This window comes from Ovis canadensis, chromosome 17 (assembly GCF_042477335.2).
Source record: "Ovis canadensis isolate MfBH-ARS-UI-01 breed Bighorn chromosome 17, ARS-UI_OviCan_v2, whole genome shotgun sequence".
Classification (NCBI taxonomy): domain Eukaryota; kingdom Metazoa; phylum Chordata; class Mammalia; order Artiodactyla; family Bovidae; genus Ovis; species Ovis canadensis.
The window spans coordinates 55,246,052-55,265,955 of record NC_091261.1 but is presented as its reverse complement, the minus strand read 5'-3'; the positions used below and the strand labels follow the sequence as shown (position 1 = coordinate 55,265,955).

At 49.6% G+C, this 19,904-nt stretch overlaps 1 protein-coding gene across 1 annotated transcript in view; it reads right to left on the bottom strand.

The window, feature by feature from the left end:
• Window positions 1-19,904, bottom strand: part of GALNT9 (polypeptide N-acetylgalactosaminyltransferase 9) — a 120,716-nt gene that overhangs the window by 79,630 nt on the left and 21,182 nt on the right. The window contains exon 2 of the mRNA XM_069558598.1: window positions 7,415-7,595. Coding sequence (XP_069414699.1) covers window positions 7,415-7,595 — 181 coding nt within the window. The remainder of the gene's footprint in view (window positions 1-7,414; window positions 7,596-19,904) is intronic.

The following is a 19,904-nucleotide window of genomic DNA, read 5'->3' as shown; positions in this document are numbered from 1 at the left end:
GGTGTTGGAGCCACTGCGTGGAGTCGGATCGGCATGCGGGGCCTGCCTACAGTGCCTCACAGTCGCCATCCACTAAATCTGCACTTATTACACTTGACAGCCAAGCCGTGCGCAGCGGAGACGACTAACAGGTACTAAGTCTTCGCCAGCACCTAATGGGGGGCAGGATGGGGTCTCAGATGAGGCCATTCATTTTTATGATGCTGTTTAATTTGGGTTTGCCAGTCTTCCTTCCATTATCCAAGGCCCAGTCTTAATAATCAAGATCTATGCTATGTGCTTTGTGGCATAATTAAAGCTGCTGCTTAATTAGAAAACCTCTCTACCTCCAGACAAAGGGAAATCGATAGTGTACCTAATGGAGAAAGGTAGAGAGAACTTTGGGTTGAGAGTGGAAGGGGGTGCCAGCTGGGATTAGCACACATCCACACGTGTGTGCAGGCCCAGTGCACACATGCGCATGCTCCTACCCTCGTGTGATTCTGAGGACCACACCTACCAGAACCAGTCAGTAGGGCAGTTTCCAATTGGATGGATGGGCTCCGGGAGCTAAAGGTTGCTCAGGAAACCAAACTCTGAAAGTTTCCAACGGGCATAGACTGAGCTTGGATTTGTGCGTTTGCTCATTTAATCCTCCATGGACGTTTGCTGAGGGCCTCAAAAGCACCAGGCATGGCCATGACATGTCAGCTGCCACTGTCAGCCTTGCAAGCCCCGTATCAGTCTTGCCGCAGGGCCAGGCTCGGACCTCCTCCCTCGGGCGCCAGGCATCCTTAGCGCATCACATTGTCCTCTGAGTCCCTCTCGTGGCCCCTAGAAGCCTCAGCTGGCAATATCAGATCAGGTACTGCGGGCTGGGCTGTTGCGGAGCCTGGGGCAGGCGTGCTGGCTGGCGTGTCTCTGAGCCTGGCTCTCGGAGCCTGGCCAGGTGGACACTCTGACAGAACATGCTGAGGTTTCCTCACAACATGACGGCTTATGGGCCAGGGGCCGTGGCTGGCTGGCTGGGGACCCTCGAAGCCCTACTGCCTCCCCTCCGTCCTCCTCAGTGGGATGACCAGCCATACAAGCCCACCCAATTGGAAGCAGAGGGACACTCTCTACACCTCTCGATGAAGGCAGGGCTCCAGAGGAGGGTTTTGAATCCACCTTTGAAAAATGTGATATGTCAACCGGGTGATGTGAGGAAGGTAAGACCAGGATAACTCGCCAGGCACAGGCTGCTTCCTGATGGTGTAAATTGTTCTGTGCTCTCAACCCTGCCCAAAAGGCTGAAACGTTTACTCTCTGCTTCATGAAATTATGAGAAATACATACTGGTCTCTGCCCCCATTTCCTGACACAGGGAGACACCCTTGGAACCTCCAGGGTGATGGGCGAAGTCAGAATGCCTACACTGAGCTCCTGAGTGCCTTGAAAGCTCCTGGGTTTAGGGAAGAAGTTTTATTCTAATGAGGTGATTCTGGGTGGGTCCTGCTTGGGGACCGGTCACCAAAAGGACCAAACCATGATTAGAAGTTAGAACACTCACCCCCATCTCCACCGTCCAGGGAGGAAGGGGCTGAAAATGAAGCTAAAAATGGACCGTGCCTATGTGATGAAGCATTTATGAAAGTCTCTAAAGTAGGTGATCTAGAGTTTCTGGGTTCCCAAATAACCCGTGCCAAGAGGTTGCATGCTAAGTCACTTCAGTTGTGTCTGACTCTTTGTGATCTCATGGACTGTAGCCTGCCAGACTTCTCTGTCCATGGGATTCTCCAGGCAAGAATACTGTAGTGGGTTGCCATGCCCTCCTCCAGGGAATCTTCCAGACCCAAGGATCAAACCTGCGTCTCCTATATCTACCTGCATTGGCAGGCGGGTTCTTTCTGATGAGCGCCTGGGAAGCTGGGAGGATGGGTACTCCTCCAGGAGAATCTCCTGTGCTCCGGACCCTCCCAGATGTCCCTGAGCACTCCCCATCTGGCTGTCTCTCTGTGACCTTTATCATATCGTTATTACAGAAGAGGCCAGTAGACACAGGTGCTTCCCTGAGTTCTGTGAGCAGTTCTAGCAAGTGTCTGAAGCCAAGGAGGGGTCAGAAGTGCCAGGGGCAGCCTAGATTTGAGATTGACATCTGAGTTTCACCTGTAGGGTCTAACACTGACTCCAAGCAGATGGTGTCAGAACAGAATCGAACTGTAGGACATGCAGCTGGTGTCAGAGAATTGGTCAGTGAGGGGGAAACTTACATATCTGATACCAGAGTTGTTGTTGAGTGTGGTATCGTTGTGAGAATAAACAGTGAGGGGTTTGTTTTATTTTTAACACATGGCCTTTTTCAGAAAAGATTTTCTGACACTCCCCCACCCCACTGCAGAACATAAGGCACAAGGCTACTGCATTTTATTGAGCACTTATTGCTGTCCTCTCTGATGCCTCAACATCCCTCGTGGGTTTCCTAGATTCTGCCTACATCCCACCTGAGGATGCCATCAGTTTCATTCCAGGATCCTGACTGATCCTGGGGCTGACTTGAAGGCAGGCAGAGCTGATGGCAACAGCAGCATCCCCTAGATCAAGCCACACCTGAAAGCCTACCATTCAGTGCCTGGGCCAATAAATTCCCCCCCTTTATTTTTTCTTAAGTCATTTAAAATTGGGTTTTAAGTCTTACCAACTCAGCAAACTGGGGCCCATGTTTTATGCAATGCTCTCACGATGCCTTGAATAATCCCCTAGATGCAGTCTGCTGAGCATAGAGGGAAGCTCTGGGCTGAGTGACTGGAGGCAGTAAGCTCCAGAAAGGCCCAGGGTAGAGAGTATGGGGCAGGAGGGGAGAAGGGGAAGGGTATGGGGGAGGGACATGAAGGAGGGGGCCTGGGGAGGGGAATGGGAAGGCCTCTTTTTATTTCTAGTTCCCCAGCCACATTGCCCATGGGGATAGGGGCGCCTGGTGCCAAAGACTTCTCATTTCTTTTCTGGGGGAAGAATTTGTACATAAACAAACAAGTAACTAAAATAAAATCCATATTCTCTAATTCAGGGAGGCAGAGAGCTCTGCCCCTGCAGATCAGAGTTTCTGTAAATCAGGTTTCTATCAATTAAGGTGGATTGTAAATGTCAGCTCTTGCAAAGTTCGCCCTGATGTCTTCTTTTGTAACGTGAGAATGACAACTGGGATTGATCGCTCCGTCAGTTTTTATTTTGGCAGACTGAGATTCCTCACAGGTGGCCCGCCTGCTCTGTGAGGGGAGGGTGGGTCTGAATCCTCAAAGGGAAAGTCAGAATTGCTCCTGCTACTGGAGCAAATCCCAGGCCCAGCAAGACCCAGGAGGTGCTTCCGAGGACAGGAGGGTGTGCAGTGACGCACCACACACTTCAGGTGGAGCACTTTACACTTAAAAATCAGAAAGGCCAATGCAAATTTGCTTAAGCAAAAAATTTAGATATACACGTGTAGGTGTAAAGAATCCACCTGCCAAGCAGGAGACGTGGATTCCACCTCTGGGCCAGGAAGACCACCCTAGAGAGGGAAATGGCAACCCACTTCAGTATTCTTGCCTGGGAAATCCCAGGAGGAGCCTGGGGACAGAGGCTCCTATCCTCAGAGGACAGAGGAGCCTGGGGTTGCAAAGACTTGGACGTGACTTAGTAACTAAAACAACAATGAATGTGTGCATATTCTAATTTACTGCAGAGTCTGGAGGATTTATTTTTTCATTTATTGGTAATTTATTGCAAGTGGATTCAGGGACAGCTGGATCCAGGTGCTCACAGCATGATACTAGAACCCAGTTCCTCCCCACCTCACAGCTCTGCCAAGCCCTGCACTGGATTTTTCTCTTGGGTTTCACAGGTGAGCCCTGGGAGTTCAAGCTCCTCCTTCCTGTTGATAATATGGTGTAGCTCCCCAGGCTCCTAAACTTGCAGTTTTACTGTGGGGTGGGGAAGCTTGACTCTTCCCTCAGGGCCTCAAGCAATTCCAAGACGCACTCTCAACTGCTCTAGACCATATGATCTTCCTGATCCAATCACTGTGGCCAGTTGACCATAAGCTCTGATTGGCTTAGCCCTGGGTCATGTGACCAACTCCAGCAGAAGTGGGATGTTTCCATTGGTCCCCACATTGAACCGGGAGCTACTGCCCTAAGAAAGAGAAGCGGATTTGGAGGAGGCAAAGGACAAGTCTGTTACAGGCAGATTCTCATCTTTTCTATAACTGCCACTGCTCTGATGTTTGGAGAGGGAGCAAGACCATTGGGAGACCCCTGCCCTTGGCCCAGGGCTGGGACTGAGGTCCAGTCACCCTGAGCCCTGAGGGCTGGGACCACTTGGAAAGCAGGCCTGGGGGGAATCAGCACCGCTGTAACTTCTTTGTGACTGAACACAAGCCCGATGCCTATTGGGCAAGGGGTACAGCCGTACAGAGGCCGCTTGGAAGGGTTCTAGAAGGTTCCATAGAACCACAGAAAGGATGTGGTAACTGGGAAACAGGGTAAGAAAGGGCTTTCTTCAGTCATGACAACGAATACTATGAGGTAAAGGAACAGATGCAGGAGGGGAAGGAACACTCTCCTACTGTCTCTGACCCGCGTCCAGTGGCTGCAAGTCCCCTGGAGTCACAGGGACGGGGTCCTGTGACCCGATATTCCATGTGACTCAGGGAAGTGGAGCATGGCGCCACCTCTGAGCCAAGTCAGCTGAGGTGTCCCCACTAGGACCACGTGCACGGGGAGAGGTCATAGGAGGGAATCTGGCTTGTCCACGCCCTGTACCTCCTGGGAGGTGACGTCTGAGCCCTTGGAACATCCTGCTTGATGAGAGTCCTGGAGCCTCGCAGGGTAATCTTTGCTGCAAGTAAGTTCATGTGGGGCCTCAGCTTGACCTCTGCAGGAGCTTGGAGACTGAGGTCAGCCAGTAAAAACCCAGATACCAAGGCTCAAGGGCGCCCCTGGTGGCAATACGTCCCCGTGCGCTAACACCTCCCAGCGGGGAGAATCTGGCACTGTCCCCGCGAGCCCCACGGCTCTGAGGGGCATCTGGGACTCCTTCCTGTTGTTCTTCAGTGACAACAAACAGCACCACATGTCTAACAGCTCTGCTGAGCCCTGCGAGTCCTTTAGTGAGTTATTGAAGCTGCCCTTTGGGTTCCTCCGAATGACACCATGGCTGCCCAGGGGCTCAGAGCCAAGAATGGTGCTAAATTCCAGCAGCTGTGCTGACGGGATAACTGGGGTCATTCTCCAAAAGTCAGGACACAATTGAAGGGTGGGGGGAGGGTGGCTTTCAGAAATCAACGCACACTGGACCACAGGCGCACTCACGCACGTTCTTGTGCGAGCACATGCGCGCGCTCATGCAACCTCAGAGCACAGACTGGAGCTTCCCAAACCTGACTCATTCAGGTCCGTGCCTGTCTGCTGTCAATCTCGGCACCCCCTGCCTTATTACTTACTTAGGATGTTTCTCCAAATTGGGCTTTTTACACCTAAATGCACTTTTTATTCAAAAGGGGACCTTTATGTCATCCCTGCAAATGGAAAGAGGCACTACTTGTGCTATTTCAGTGGTGAAAATAATGTGATGAAAATAAAACAGCACCGTCACCTGCAGTGCGTGGTGGAGCAGGTGGGAGCCGCCCGCTCTAGGCTCTCTGACTGTATCGGGGACAGAAGGGTAATTTCCTGGTATGGAGTCACGAGGGAACCTAACCTCCTACCGTGTGGCTCCAAGCTCTCCAGGGAACACACCAGCACATCTAAGGGACAGGGTGGGGCGAGCACATGGAATCAGAATGGGGCAGACAGGCTGGTTACCACGTCCCAGGCCCCAGCACTCCCTGTTGCGGCCGCATGCTCATACCAGCCCTGCCCCACACCGGGAAACTGGTCTCTGGGCATCTCACCTCACTGCCCCTGCAGCAAGCCCTCAAGTTTGGATGAATGAGGAGTCTGTGAGAACCGCTCCTAGTCCTCCCTAGGCTTGGGTAACCCCGAGGCTAACTCCATAACTGCCTCCATCCCCAGTGGCACTGATCTGCCACCATCCACCTGAACCCACAACAATGATGCACCCTCTCAGGGTCCAGCCCTTCCCTGACAGCCTTCCCATTCCCTCCCAGGGGTTCTGGGTGTGTGTTTGTGCTCAGTTGCTGTCATCAGACTCTGCAAACCAGGGGAATGTTGCCTGCTAGTCTCCTCTCCCCATGGGATTTCTCAGGCAAGAATACTGGAGTGGATTGTCATTTCCTTCTCCAGGGGATCTTCCTGACCCAGAGATAAAACTCATGTCTCCTGCATTTCCTGCATTGGCAGGCAGATTATTTACCACTAAGCCATCTGGGAAGAGTTTCTGGGACCACTTTACAAACCAGAGTCCTGTCTCAGAGGCCACAGCAGGAAGAGGGGTAAACCAAGATAGCAGCTAAAAGTAGATACACTCCCACCCCCCATCTGCCTTTCCTGAAAGACTGCTTCAGAGGCCAAGGCACGACCTGTCACCATCTCAGGACCCACAATATCAGCTCTGACTACACGGCTGGCCAGCCTGGCCTAGGCCTAAACTCCGGTCTCTGCTGGAAAGGTGTGGCTGAAAGTGTTTTGCTTGTTCTAGGTTCCCAGCTGTGGCTGGAGCCACAGCAAGGAGTCTGGCCAAACTCTTCATTCATGCCCAGTGCCCAGGCACCCTGCTTGGCTGATTTATTGAAGCAATGAGGTCCACTCAGTATGGCATTTTGTTCCAATCTCACCTCTGCCAAAGGACCTAGTGAGCTTTAGTACAGGACGCAGTGGTCTGAGACCAGGAATCAGTCAAGGGACCGGAAGGCAAGGCCACAGCCATCCATGGGTCTGACTTTTCTGACTCAACTGCTGTGGCTTTGGGGATCAGTGGACCTGGCGTTTAGAGGCAACTGACAGACATGGGAATATCTTTTAGACATAGGCAAGGCTCGTTTCAGGCAGACTTTCCATCCGCCGTTGCAGTTCCTGGACCAAAAGCAGGGAGGACAAATGTACTTGGCAGAGTCTGATGCTTCCAGCTTGTGTCACTTGTCACTTGTGTCATCTAAAGTGGTGGCACCTGGAGCATCAGCTAGTGAGGCCCAGCTTCCTGGGCAGGTCCAGACTCAGTCCTGTGGTGGGCACCTGCAGAGGACACCCAGGGCACAGGGGGCAGGACGCTGGGGGCAGAGAACCCAGAGAAGGCAGATGGGGAGGGCCCTGCCAGCCAGGGCGCCCTTCCCTCCGCTCTGCCCTGTAAATGTCTGGATGCCAGGAGCCTGGGCCTGCAGGGGTGCTGCTTGGAGGTGCCTGTGGGAGAGGCCGCGTACTCACTTTTTGGGCCTGTAGTCCGGGATGGTACGGTCCAGGGAGATGCCTGGGCCTGCAGGGGTGCTGCTTGGAGGTGCCTGTGGGAGAGGCTGCGTACTCACTTTTTGGGCCTGTAGTCCGGGATGGTACGGTCCAGGGAGATGCGGTCGCTGAGCTGTGCATTGTACCCGTATTCCTCGAACCTGCCTTCCGTCTCCTGGCTGCCATCCCGCAGCGTGGCTGCCATGCCGCCCTGGCCCAGGCCTCCTGGCCCCTCCACCAGACCAATGGGCTTGGCAAGACCTGGTGGGAAAAAAGAGGGGGTCAGGCAGGTCCCAGGCCCTACCATGTCCCTCCCCCACCCTCCTCCCAGCCTTGCCCTGATAGCCCCTTTCTTTCAGATGCAAGCACAGCCAATTCCTCACATATTGCAGAATTCCAACTATAGGACATTGCAGGAAGGCAAAGCAGTGGAAACAGTATAAGGACCAGTGCCAAGGTTTCAGGGTAGGAATGAACAGACAGAGCACAGAGAATTTTTAGGGCAGCGAAACTTTCTATGATGATGGATACATGTTAACATACGTTTGTCCAAACCCAGAGCAAGTAGGACACCAACAGTGAACCCTCATGTAAATTATGGACTTTGAGTAATTAGGATGAGTCAATGTAGGTTCATTAATTGTGACAAATGCACCACATTAATGCAAGCTGTGAACAACAGGGTAAACTGAGTCAGGGGAGGGGCTACACGGGAACTCTCTGTACTTTCTACTCAATGTTTCTGCAAACCCAAAACTGTTCGAAGAAGCAAACTCTATTGGTTTTTTTTAATGTCAAATAAAAATAAGTGAACTTTAAAAATGTAAAGCAGCTGCTCCCAATCCTTAATATTGTGGATCTTCGTAATTCCAACTAGTTGCACATCCACACGGTGTAATGCTGCTTCGGGTTGAAAAGGAACTACCAAACATGCAACAACCTGGATGAGTCTCAAAAGTATTGTTGAGCAAGAAGCGTCCCACGGCACAGAGGAAAACATAAGTACAATTCTATTTACCGTCAACTACAGATTGGCACTTGCCATGGGCCCTTGCCATCTGCCTCTACAAGGATTAAGTCATGTGCGGCTGTAGATGCTGACCTTCCATACGCCCAAGGGAGTTCAGGGTGGAGAGCAGAAACAAGGCACCCTGTTGAGTCCTGCCCCAAGACCATATAAGCAAAGCCCAGAAATAAGGTCCTCGCTGGAACTGCCTGAACCCCCTTTGTAATCTGCCGAAAGCCTCTGATCACCACCAGCAGGCTTCCTGACTCCAAGTTAGGCAAAAGTGTCCATCCTGTTACCCACCCTACAGCACCCTAGCCAGTCACCTGATGCCAACCTTCCAGCAGGCATTTTCTTTGTCTTGAGGCTATAAAAATTGGCTATTAACTCATGAAAGCTGTCGACTCTCCCAGGTCTGTCAAGAGGTTGGCTCGCTACACTCACAGCGCCCACGTTATCTCTGCTCTTTATTCTCAATAAACTCACTCCCTTCTGAAATGCTCTGTGTCTGGAATTTCTTTTCCAATGTGTGTTTAGATCACCTCAACACTCTGGGCTCTGGGAAAACCAGCAGGACAGGTCTTCAGATAGATATTCTCAGGAGCTGATCTTATGAGCCCAACTCTTGTATCTCCTCATATCTAGAAAAGCACTAAAATCCTTCATGGTGGTGACTGTTTCTTGGGACTAGCAGAAACTGCATGAGATAAGCAGAAAGTTCCTACCAAAAAAAAAAAAAAAAGTGCTTGATTGCCTGTACTCCCCCTTCACCAAAATCACATATATACTGTCTTTCCCCACTACTTCCTTGGAGCAGTTTCTCAGAAGTATCTGAGGTGCTCTATCTGGGTCGCAGTCCTCATTCTGCCTCAGATAAAAACCTATCTTGCAACTCTCTTGCTGTGCATTTTTTTAAGTTGACATTACAAAAGTTTAAGAACAGGTGAAGCTACTCTCTGGTGACACCAGGAGACCTCCAGAATGAGGGTGGCACTTGCTGAAGAGGAACCCTCCTGGGGTGACCAGGGCAGGGACTGGGAGAGGGCTGACCTCTGTCTTCCACATGCCCGAGGGTCTCCTCTGCTTACTGGAGCCAAGGACCTGTGAGTGCCTGAGAAGGACAAACCAGGGGAGTGGTCTTCTGAAATGTTCTATTTGGGCACTTGTGCCAGGAGAGGAGACATCATCCCAGGGGGAATCAGGGACCAGAGCAGTGCCCACCAGGCAAGGACCACACATCTTGCTCTCTCTGGGATGGACGACTGTGGGGCATCTTGCCTGTGAGACTGAGGTCCAGGGAGCAGAAGCTTAAGACAGAAAGAGTTGAAGTGAACTCCCGTCCCGGAAATGCATTTATTAGCTTTCACAGAGAAGTTTCTGGTCTTAGTTCAGGCCACTAGAAGTACAAACTCTGAGAAATATCTAACACTGATGTCACATGCTGCTCCACACTGGATATCAGTTTCTTCCCTTGTGATACCCACTCCCTCCTTAAGGTTTTAAATTAATTAAGCAAGAAGTCCACTTGGCTGGGGGCATCTAATGCATGGAACCTATGCAAGTAAACCCAAACCTAAGCCTGTGAATACCTCAAGGTTAGGAAATGCAAATCCCAATCACACACAGCCAATCACAGCTAACTACACAAAGCTGGGGTTTAAGCCCTACCAATCAACAACCTCCTTTGTTTCTACACTTTTTCTGTATACTTTCTCCAGCTCCTGGGGGTGAGGTGCTCTACCACTTCCTGCTGGAGGTTGTCCCATTCCAGTCAATTTTTGTCCAAACATGATCTTTCTTTCTTTCTTTCTTTTTTTTTTTTTTTGGTCCAGTGGCATTCAGGATCTTAGTTCCCCAACCAGGGACCAAACTGGCACCCTTTGCAGTGGAAGCATGCAGCCCTAACCACTGGACCGACAGGGAATTCCCCAGCCCAAATATAATCTTAAGATTTGTAATCTGCCTCAGTTTATCTTTTAACACGTCCCATTGAGGGCAGGAATGTGGGGGCCTGACCTCCCTCCTCCGTACACCCAAGGGGCTCCTGTGCTCACCAGCGCCGTGGCCACAGGCTCCAGGGACCTCTCATGATCCAGACTATTCCATTTTAAATGACAAATGTAGCCTTGGTATCTGTGTTGAACTGAAGGATACTCTTTGGATGTAAAATTGAAAAATCACATGACACAAATCACTTCCAGTTATTTTAATACTGCGAAATATATATAATCATGCTGTTTTTAAACGTCTGTACTGTACTTGCAGTTTTCTTTGAAAGGTCTGTAAATAGATGTCTCCCACGGGCACATGTACTTCCAGACCTAAAGAGAAAGTCTCACGGCTCATGGGGGCCAGCTGTGTGTAGGGGGGCCAGGGCAGGGTCTGGTCCTGCTGACCCTGACCCGCTGCAGTCAGGCCCTGACAGTGGCCACCAGACTCCTTCACACCAGTTTCCGCTTACAAAAGCAGAAAGCACACACTGAAAAATTCAAACCATCCAGAAAGTTATAAAACAAGGACTTAACGTTTCCTGTGCTGTCTCCCTCTCTTCAAAGGAAATAATTTTCTTCTGGTTTTAGGCTTTCTCGTTTTGTCCACTGCAGGCACACATAATAATTTTATGGGTCTAGTTCTTGCTTTGCCAGCCTGAGACAATTTCCCTTGCCTTCCTGGCATGAAAGATGAGGGTTTAGTCCTACCGCCTACATCCTTGTCCCCTGTCCTCCCTCCCTTCCTTGATTTTTCTTAGCTATGTTATTATTTTTAGCTATTCTCATGGTTACTTTTGTGACCTTAAAAGGAACACTTAAGGATCTATTTCAGGAAATATCAACTTTAGCTGCTGTCTATGGACTCCCTACCAGGTTAGATGAGAAATTAGCATACTCCCAGGGTTGCCGTTCAATGATATGAAGTTTCAGTATATATATTTGTTTCAGGGGTACATATATATCTGAACAAACTTGGAGGTCTTCTGCAGAACACTGTGCCTAGTTAGCAATACTGCCTTGTGCACTTAAAAATGTGTTAATGATTCACTTGGCTGTACACCTGAAACCAACACAGCTTTGTATTCAACTACACTCCAGTTTAAAAAAAATTTGTTTAATGTGTTAAGAAGGCAGATCTCATGTTCAATGTTCTGACCACAATAAAAATAAAAACATTAAAAAAAAACATAAAATGTTGAATGGCAAAAAACAGAAAAGACCTTAACATACTTCTCTGCATCTTCTATTTAGCTTTGCCATCACTTTTATGGTGTCAAAGATCATTTGAGGACTTCTCTGGCGGCCCAGTGGCTAAGACTCCGCACTTCCAATGCAGGGGGCCTGCGTTTGGCCCCTGGTCAGGGAACTAGATTGCAGCAACCAAGACCCAGTGCAGCCAAATAAATAAGTTAGTTTTTTTTTTTTTATAGACCATTTGTAACATCTACATTTTGCTCTGTAACTACAATCGAGCTTTCCGCAGATTGGTCCATGTGTTGATTCTAAAATGAGAGAGGAGGCCACATTTGCCGCATGGTGATGATGTAAATACTATTCTCTGTATTGCCAGGCAATGTGGGTCCATGAGGACCAAAGCGGAATTCTATCGATAACTGCACCCATGCACCTAGTGAAGAATTTTCAAATGTCAGGACAGTATTGATGGCTTTTTCTGACATTCTGTTAATTTCCCCCAAGTAGGCATATTTTGGTTTGCATCTCTTTTTTGGGTTTGCATCTTGACTTTCTTTTTTAAAAAATATTTGTTTATTTGGCTTTGTCAGGTCTTTGTTGTGGCACGTGGGATCTTTCATTTCATCTAGAGGACTTTTCTCTAGTCAAGGTGCAGGGGCTTAGTTGCCACAAGGCATGTGGGACTTAAGTTTGCCAACCAGAGATTTAATCCACGTCCCTGGCAGTGGAAGGTGGATTCTTAACCACTGGACCTCTAGGGAAGACCCTGCATTGTGACTTTCTGTACATCATTATAGGGCCAAAGTAGTAGAAAATGGCAACCTGTTCCAATATTCTTGGGCTTCCCTGGTGGCTCGGTTGCCTGCAATGCAAAACACCCAGGTTTGATCTCTGGGTTGGGAAGATCCCCTGGAGGAGGGAAGGGCAACCCACTCCAGTAACTTGCCTGGAGAATCCCATGGACAGAGGAGCATAGTGAGCTACAGTCCGTGGGGTTGCAAAGAGTCGGACATGACTGAGCATTTAACACACACTTGACCAATATTCTTGCTTGGGAAATCCCACAGACAGAAGAGGCTGGTGGGCTACAGTTCATGGGGTTGCAAAAGAGTTGGACATGGTTTAGTGACTAAACAACAACAAACATAAGGACGATAACAGTAACAGTCAGGTAGCATGTATCTTTTAGATAGGAACACATTCATTTCCCACAACACCCCTGTGAGGTAGGGCTATAATTCACCCCATTTTGCAGATGAGTTGACTGAGGCACAGAGAGGTCACGTGACCTGCTCAAGGTCACACAGTTTGCAAGCACCAGAACCCGCATCTGCAGGCAGGCAAGGTGGCACCATAGGAAGGTGCTTCGCCGCTGTGTGCTGCTGCCTCTCCAGAGCTTCCGCACCCCTGCCTGCAGAATGGGGTCCAGCTTCCTCTCACAGATTCTCCTCACAGCAGGGCTGGGACTAGACCAAGGTGCCTGGGGTGCAGGATTCAAGGAAATCCCTGCTGTGAGGGTCCCCCCTCTCAGAAAACCCTCCATGTCTTTACTCCCTGAATCAGCCATCTGCCAGGTGCCCACATCCACAAATGACCACAAAAGCACCATGCGTGTTGATCTGGGGGTTATAAATAAAGTTTACTGAGCAAGTGGGTTCACAAATGCAGAATCTGTGAATATCAGAGCAGGGCTGCCCTTCGATATTGTCAGCTACAAGTTGGCACTCGCCAGCTACCTCTCCAAGGATTAAGTCATGTGCTGCTGCAGCTGCTGACCTTCAACACCCCTGAAAGGAGTTCAGGGTGAGAGCAGAGATAAGGCACTCTGTGCTTGAGTGAGGGGAGAACTGGGAGGACAGGTCTTCAGATACTTAGATATTCTCAGGAGCTGATTTTATGAGCCAAATTCTTGTATCTCCTCATATCTAGAAAAGCATTAAGATCCTTTATGGTGACGATTGTTTCTCATGACGAGTAGAAGCTTCATGAGACCAGCAGAAACTTTCTGGAAAAATACGTGCTTGATAGCATGTATTCCCTCTTCACCAAAATCATATATATATTTCAGTTTCAGTTCAGTCGCTCAGTTGTGTCTGACTCTTTGCGACTCCATGAACCACAGCACGCAGGCCTCCTTGTCCATCACCAACCCCCAGAGTTTACGCAAACTCAATGGCACCCCACTCCAGTATTCTTGCCTGGAAAATCCCATGGATGGAGGAGCCTGGTAGGCTGCAGTCCATGGAGTCACTAAGAGTCGGACATGACTGAGTGACTTCACTTTGACTTTTCACTTTCATGCATTGGAGAAGGAAATGGCAACCCACTCCAGTATTCTTGCCTGGAGAATCCCAGGGATGGGGGAGCCTGGTGGGCTGCCGTCTATGGGGTCACACAGAGTCGGACACGACTGAAGTGACTTAGCAGCAGCAGCAGCAGCTTGTCCATTGAGTCAGTGATGCCATCCAACCATCTCATCCTCTGTCATCCCCTTCTCATCCTGCCCTCAATCTTTCGAATGAGTCAGCTCTTTGCATCAGGTGGCCAAAGTATTGGAGTTTCAGCTTCAACATCAGTCCCTCCGATGAACACCCAGGACTGATCTCCCTTAGGATGGACTGGTTGGATCTCCTTGCAGTCCAAGGGACTCTCAAGAGTCTTCTCCAATACCACAGTTCAAAAGCAAAAATTCTTCGGCACTCAGCTTTCTTTATAGTCCAACTCTCACATTCATACATGACTACTGAAAAAACCATAGCCTTGACTAGACAAAACTTTGTTGACAAAGTAATGTCTCTGCTTTTTAATATGCTATCTAGGTTGGTCATAACTTTCCTTCCAAGGAGTAAGCGTCTTTTAATTTCATGGCTGCAGTCACCATCTGCAGTGGTTTCAGAGCCCCCCAAAATAAAGTCAGCCACCGTTTCCACTGTTTCCCCATCTATTTGACATGAAGTGATGGAACCAGATGCCATGATCTTAGTTTTCTGAATGTTGAGTTTTAAACCAACTTTTTCACTCTCCTCTTTCACTTTCATCAAAAGGCTCTTTAGTTCTTCACTTTCTGCCATAAGGGTGGTGTCATCTGCATATCTGAGGTGATTGATATTTCTCCCGGCAATCTTGATTCCAGCTTGTGTTTCTTCCAGCCCAGTGTTCCTCATAATGTACTCTGCATATAAGTTAAATAAGCAGGGTGACAATATACAGCCTTGACATACTCCTTTTCCTATTTGGAACCAGTCTGTTGTTCCATGTCCAGTTCTAACTGTTGCTTCCTGGCCTGCATACAGATTTCTCAAGAGGCAGGTCGGGTGGTTTGATATTCCCATCTCTTTCAGAATTTCCCACAGTTTATTGTGATCCACACAGTCAAAGGCTTTGGCATAGTCCATAAAGCAGAAATAGATGTTTTTCTGGAACTCTCTTGCTTTTTCGATGATCCAGCGGATGTTGGCAATTTGATCTCTGGCTCCTCTGCCTTTTCTAATCATAGTGTATATATATATGTATATGTATATGTGTATATATATATATATATATATATATATATATATACCGTCTTTCTCCCCTACCTTTGGAACAGTTTTCTCACAGCTATCAGAGGTGCTGTCTCCCAGGCGGCAGTCCTCATTTTATCCCCAAATAAAACTTAATTTGAGACTCCCATGTTGTGCATTTTTTTCTAATTGACAATATTTTAGCCTCCGCTGTGGACATGCTGATGGGACCAGCTGGATCTGGTCGCGGTTGGAACCAGAGCCCCAGGAGCCTTGCTTGCGTTCTTCTTCGCTCATCTCCCAACAGCCATGGAGCCTGTAGGGGACATGAGCTGGTAGAGTGAATGGAGGAGTGACTGAGCCTGGCAGCTAGGGTGGGCAGCGAACCAGCAAGCCAGCTCCATGGGTGCACACCCCTGAGACTGAGCCCTGGAGGAGGGAGGAACAGCGGCCCTTAGAATAGCGGTTATCAATGTAGAGCAGCGCCCCCTGGAGGACACAGGCTGCAAGGACCCACCCAAAGTATCTGATTCTGCAGGTCCAGGTGGGCCAGAGAGCTGGCATCTCTGAGAAGCCCCTAGGGGATGCTGATGCTGGCTGGGGATCCCACGTGGAGGACCTCTGCCGTGCGTGGAACAGGGGCTCATGGCCTTTCACCTTTTCAAGGGTACACGATGGACTGCAGACAGGAATAATGTACAGACACTGCTTCTGGGCTCTGGAGGGGCTGAGAGCCAGGGCAGGGTCCTGGGTGGGTAACTTCTGGGCCTTGCCCTGGCCCTGGCCCCTGCTGATGGCTGACCCAGAGGAGGCAGCAGGGGCTCTGAGAGGCTGGCCCTCCAGAGCATCCCTGCAGCCCCTCAGGGAGGCAAGCCCTACCGGCCTCGGATCTCTGATAGTCCTCATCACAGTTCTCTGGAGCAGGAGACATCTGTCACAGCTCCCCTGATTGAAAACCCACGGATCCGATTTTGCTTTGAAGGAAAGTCACGCACATCGGTGCTTCCCTGCAGGGTTCCCGGAGCTCTCATCTCCCCTCTTTTCTCACATCCCAGCGTTGACTCACATCTTTTCTCACAAAGAATTCCTTCTAAAGAGGCAGGATTGATTGATACCCCCAGGAAATGAGGGCAAACGGAGAGAGAGGGAAATTGTAAAGATTAAAGATGGCTCGGCCGTTACTGCGGGATCTGAGGCCCACATTTCCCTGAACCTATGGTCAGGTAGGGCCTGCCAAGGCCTTCTGGAGTCACACCTGCCGTGGGTTTTCCTCCTCACATCTGCCAACTCCCAGTTACACCAAGTAACCAGCACAGGGGGTAGGGGTGGGGGTGGGGGACAGCCAGGTGCCTTCCTTCTCATCCTGCCTCTGGGGGCTCCTGTTCTAATTAGTTGTCCTTGGTTCGAGGGCCCCTGAAAAAGCAAAAGACCAGATTCTGCAGACGGTTGTGGGTTGAACCATGCCCCCCCATCAAAGATACGCTAAGGTCCTGACCCTGCTGTAACTAGGACCTTATATAAGATGGAATTTTGGACACACACAGAGACAATGGCCAGCAGAAGCGGTGACAGCAGTGATGTGGCCATGAGCCCAGGACACTTGGGGCCGCCAGGAGCTGAAAGTGGCAGGAAGGGTCTGATGGGAGAAACACTGACTGAAACTACCCATGCTGGCCAGGCATCCCAGTAACCATTTGCGTGAGTTATTTTACGACAGGAGGTCCTGGTAAGGAACACGGAACTAATAAGCCACCACCAACCAGAACTGACTCATTGGAAAAGACCCTGATGCAGGGAAAGACTGAAGGCAGGAGGAGAAGGGGACGACAGAGGATGAGATGGTTGGATGGCATCACAGACTCGATGGGAGATGGTGAAGGACAGGGAAGCCTGGCATGCTGCAGTCCATGGGGTGGCAAAGAGTCGGATATGACTGAGCAAATGAACTGAACTGAACTGTACTGAACCAGAAGAGCTCAGGAAGGGTCAAAAGGTGACACCACGTGTCTTACCACCTCCCAGGATCCTTCTCACTGGCATCTATCTTGGCTGAGTGATGCGTGCACCACCAGGAAAGACCCTAAGTCAGAATAATTGACCAAAGACAACCTGGAAACTAATCCCATCACCACAAACCTGAGACCGGAAGCCACATGGCAGAGCAGTCCTCTTGGGTTCCCTGACCCTCCTGCTCTCTGCCCAGGCACCCCTCCCCAATAAAGTCTCTTGCTTTGCCAGCACATGTGTCTCCTTGGACAATTCATATCCAAGTGTTAGACAAGAGCCCACTCTCAGGCCATGGAAGGGGTTCCCCTTTCTGCAACAGATCTGTCCCTGGAGGCTCAGAAGGATCTCGGCCCTGCTGACACCTTGGTTTCAGATATCTGACCTCCTGGACCGTGAGAGGGCAATGTCTGTTGCTTCAGCCATCGGGTTTGTGGCGTTTTGTCAGAGTGGCACCAGGAAACCTACACACAGATGCAACCTCACCCCACCCGCGGGGACAGGGATCCCGAGAACTGGGCATGCCGGGGTGGAGCAACAGTCACATCCCACAGGCGCTCAGCCTGTTGTCCGGCTGATCTGTGCCCATGCAGGTGCAGATTCAGAGGCGCTGGGCCTCCTTAACAAGAGCGGAAGGGTGGTTTTTCCTGTTTTGAAATCCTCCACTTCCTCCTCCAGGGAAGGGTGACCCAAGCTTCTCATTTCATCCTTGAATAGATGTGATTTTGAGAACAATGGGAAATTTGCATTCATTAGCTCAGCCTTTGAAACTTCTGTCGGACAACTTTTCAGACAATCCAACAAAGGAGACAAACAAAAGCCAGCATCCTCTCTGCATTTCTGGGACTGGAGGTCACTGCAATGGCCGGGCCATGACAGGTGCGGCCCTCATCTGTCTCCTTTACCAGCCAAGGGGCCTTTCTGTGCCGAGTGCTTTCATTCTGCCCACTTCACAGAGACCCCCAAGGGTCTCCCTGGCCACCCAGCCTCTTAGCCACATGCTCTAAACTTCTGGGTATCTCAAAGAAGCATCTTAGAGAGGACTCATAAAGGTCATCCGTTTTTCATTTTGACACCAGGGACATTTTAATTACAATTATTACTATTCCAAAATCACTGCGGATGGTGACTGAATCCATGAGAATAAAAGACACTTGCTCCTTGGACGAAAAGCTATGGCAAACCTAGACAGCATATTAAAAAGTAGGGACATTACTTTGCTGACAAAGGTCCACATAGTCAAAGCTATGGTTTTTCCAGTAGTCGTTATAGATGTGAGAGATGGACCATAAAGACGGCTGAGTGACAAAGAACTGGTGCTTTTGAACTGTAGTGTTAGAGAAAACTCTTGAGTCCCTTGGACTGCAAGGATATCAAACCAGTCAATCCTAAAGGAAATCAACCCTGAATATTCATTGGAAGGACTGATGTTGAAGCTGAAGCGCCAATACTTTGGCCATCTGATGTGAAGAGCTGACTCATTAGAAAAGACCCTGATCCTGGGGAAGATTGAAGGCAGGAGGAGAAGGGAGTGACAGAGGACAAGATGGGTGGATAGCATCACCGACTCAATGGACATGAAACTGAGCAAACTCAGGGAGATGGTGAAGGACAGGGAAGCCTGGCGTGCTGCAGGCCATGGGGTCTCAAGGAGTCCGACCCAACTGAGCGACTGAACAACTCTCACTACCGTCTCAAGAAAGAAGGGGCTACACTACACCCTGGGCAGGAAGGATCCACCCTCATGACAGTATACTGGTGCAGGGCCTCTGGCTGTCCCTTGGCCCAGGCTGGTGAACAGCATGGGGGTGAACACCAGGCCCTCACTACAGATGAGTGACAGAAGGCTTCAGGGGCACCTGCTGGCCCATGGTGCTCCTGGCTGCATGATTCCCCTCCAGGAGGGTAAAGGGCTCCCTCTGTGGGGCGGATACCAGCTCTTTCCCCTCTCAGTTGGGGTTAGAGGTAAGGATGGTGGTGGGAACACTCACAGTTAGCATAGCTTGAGGACCAAGTGACGGTGGATAACCAGCATGGCCATGTCACATTATCTAGATTGAATACAAGCCTGGTCAGGGGATCCGCAGAAGCTCTCTGCATGCCCAGTAGGGCATCACATCTCACTCAGAGAATGAGCTGCCAGCTGGCGTTCAGGAAGCTTCTCCAGCTCAGCGGGAAGGCCAGGATGAACAAGGCTTCCTGGGCACCCGCTGGCTCCCGGCTGCATCGCCCTTGCAGAGGGGTCAGGGGAACACAAGGGGCAGAGCTGCATCCTGCTTTTGCTGCCACTTCAAGTTACTGTCAGGACTTCTCTGTTGGTCCACTGGTTAAGAATCGGTCTGCTAAAGCAGGGGACGTAGGTTCGATCCCTGGTCCAGGAACTATGATCCCAACTAAGTTGCCTTGGAGCAACATAGCCCACATGCTGCAATTACTGAAGTCTGAGAGCTCTGGAGCACTTGTGCTACAACTGAAGAGTCTGTGCACCACCATGAAAGGTCTTGTGTTAATGCAACTAAGACCCCATGAAGAAATAAATATGAAAAAAAAATAAAGTTACTGTCAGTGTCTCCCACAGTTTTATGTGAGGCAATAATAATTATAATTAATAACCATCTTTTAAACCACCATGATATTTAAATGTTTACTTAACAGTTCCTCTATGCTTATACATTTACTTATTTTACATATTTAGGATCATATTCTTATTTCAGAAACTGAACCACTGGGTCAAGCATAAAACCTTTTTTGGAGATCTTGGTGCCAAATTACTTTCCAAAAGGGTTAGATTTGCTTTATACTGTGGCCAGCAATATCTGTTTTTACTTTTCTAATTAGAAAGTGCATTTCTTCTGATTGAAAAGGTCATAAATAT